The following is a 2,500-nucleotide window of genomic DNA, read 5'->3' as shown; positions in this document are numbered from 1 at the left end:
CATCTGTGGTTAAAATCTGTTCTCTTGCAAGGTTGATACTGGTGACCATCTGTTCAGCTTGGCTATAAATATTGGTCTGATGACTTTCCTGACAACTGCCACCGATAGGTTTATTCTCTTGGCTATCTATTGAGGGGTGTTTCCTGGACTGATTGGTAATAATGGAGCTTTCAGTGAATGGTTCTTTGTTTTCACAGTCAGTATGATCGTTATTGGCAATTATAGTCATAGTTTCATCAGGCGCATAAGGAATTTGTTCCCTTGCTTCAATATTACAAGAGACCTGTTTACTTTTCTCAATACCCTTTTTGCTCTGGTCATGTTCATTATAGTTTGCCATATTCTGGTCACTTTCTATATATTCTTTTGCGATTCCATCTATTTCCACACTTAATACATTCAAATCACTAGCATCTTCACTTCTTTCACTGAAAGTACTAATCCGTTCATTTTCTTCGTTATACACTTTACCATTAACACTAGATGCATTGATCTGCTCCTTTCCTTCACTTTCATCATGGGATATACTAGTATTCTCACTTCCATTATTGATAAGTATAGCTAAGGCACTGGTTTGCTTGCTTACTTCACTAGATGTCCTAGTCTGTTTTTCTTCTTCACTAGATACACTGGTTTGCTCACTCTCTTTGCTGCAAATTTCACTGCGATCACTGGTCTGTCCACTTTCCTCGTGTTTTGCACAGAATAATTCACTGTGAATACAAACCTCCTTACATGGACTATCAAAATACTCACTTTCGTCACTGGTCAGACTAACTCCTTCCTTTTCTTCACTGGCGCTGCTAGTATGTTCACTGGTACCACTGCACTGCTCACTGAAAGCATCCCTTCTATCTTTGAGATTAGCCTGATCTAGCGCATAACTGATCTGTCCAATCACTCCCTTGCCATACTCCCTCTTTTCGCATTTTCTGCTGGTGATTACGCCATTACTGATGAAACTGTGATAATTATTTTCTTGGATACTATTCTCATTTGAACTGCCATTAGGGTCTGTCTTTCCTTGGAAAGTACCAAAGCCATGATCAGGAAATTCACTGTCCCACACAATTAGATTATGGTTCTGGTCATTTACTCTGGTATCACTTGCCTCAACATCATGGCTGTTACTGGGATTAAGTTGGGGATCAGATGACGTGTGGTTTGGGGAAGAATTCCCCTGATCCTGCGCAGATTCGTTCAGCTGCACCTGACCTTCATAACTACTTTGTGGAAGGGTTTCTGGATAGACTGAAGAACATGTTGCCCTTTCTGCTGGTTCCCCCACTGCGCATTCGAGCTCACCGTGTGATGTGAAATTATTAATGGTTTGAAGAGAAAAATGGGGCACAACAAATTGCTGTATTGGCGTGAACAGACTATGAGTCCCTGCATGATCTGGGCCACAAGACTGTTCTCTGTTGTGATCACTGAATGCACCAGGTGACTCAGTACTTTTAAGAGATGGTGCAGAAAAACATCTCGCGGAGATGCGTAATATTTCAGGTGGCTGGATGGCTGTGCTTTGTGCAGAGCCCCTACGTTTATACTGACGTAACAAATCTGACTTGCACTCATCAACAAGTTTGTCAAAGCTATCATAGATTTCATTTTTTCTGAGTTTCTCCTCATGTTTGTTTAATATTGCATGAACTTCACAATCTTCATTTAGGCTCTGCTGGTCAGTACCAGTAGTAGTTTCTTCACATTTAGGTGCGTGTTCATCTCTTTCTGAAATCAATTCTACTTCTTCATCCCAATTGTTGATGATAATTTCAATGTCAGTTTGACCTGACTCTACTTTACTAATTCCTTGCTCTATAGAGTCAAGATTATCTTGAATATCATTACTGGAACACACTTTTGCTCCAACCTCCTCCTGGTCTTGTGCCTGCTTGTTCAATCTTTCCACATCCTCTTCTGTGTCTGTCCCATTGCTGTAGTAAAGGATGCTATCACCTATGTCTTCCAGCATGGTCCCCTGAGAGTTTCTGCTGCTGCTTAGCACTCGAGGAAGGTGATCTAAGCTCAGTGATAAATTCGAAGATTCTAATGTTCCACTCCGTGCATGGTGACCGCTGCACTTGTGCGCCGGGCATCCTGGGTCTGACTGGCTGGCTAAAGTGTCATGAAGGCCAGAAACACCAGAGATTTCGTGCAAGATACTATCGCCGATGTCCATCAGCTGCGTCGTGTTCACGGAAAAGGTAGCGTTGCTGGACATATCACCCACATCCTGAGTCGTGTGTGCAGTTGCATCATCGCTGATATTCTTCGGTAATGTGTTCGAGTTACCGTCGACCTCGATTGCAGAAAAACACGTGCCCGACGGTTCTGGAGAGCCTGTGCATTTCCGGTTGAGCTTCCTTTCACTGCCATCCTCTTCCCGCCACTCTGGAACTAACGTGGCACCGACAGGACCGCCTATCACGCTCCGCTCAGTGGAGTCAAATCGGTTTACCAGAGGTTTATCAAAGGCCAATAAATCCCTCTTGATTCC

General features: G+C 43.1%; 1 protein-coding gene across 1 annotated transcript in view; it reads right to left on the bottom strand.

The window, feature by feature from the left end:
• Window positions 1–2,500, bottom strand: part of LOC113803285 (uncharacterized) — a gene marked incomplete in the record, with an annotated part of 376,089 nt that overhangs the window by 366,679 nt on the left and 6,910 nt on the right. Inside the window, 1 exon segment of the mRNA XM_070120624.1 lies at window positions 1–2,500. This exon segment is cut by the window's left edge and continues 698 nt beyond it; it is cut by the window's right edge and continues 130 nt beyond it. Within this exon segment, the coding sequence (XP_069976725.1) occupies window positions 1–2,500 (2,500 nt within the window).

The sequence above is a fragment of the Penaeus vannamei genome, chromosome 4, assembly GCF_042767895.1.
Source record: "Penaeus vannamei isolate JL-2024 chromosome 4, ASM4276789v1, whole genome shotgun sequence".
NCBI classification, from domain to species: Eukaryota; Metazoa; Arthropoda; class Malacostraca; order Decapoda; family Penaeidae; genus Penaeus; species Penaeus vannamei.
The sequence above is the reverse complement of the archived record's forward strand: the minus strand, read 5'-3'. Positions and strand labels throughout refer to the sequence as shown.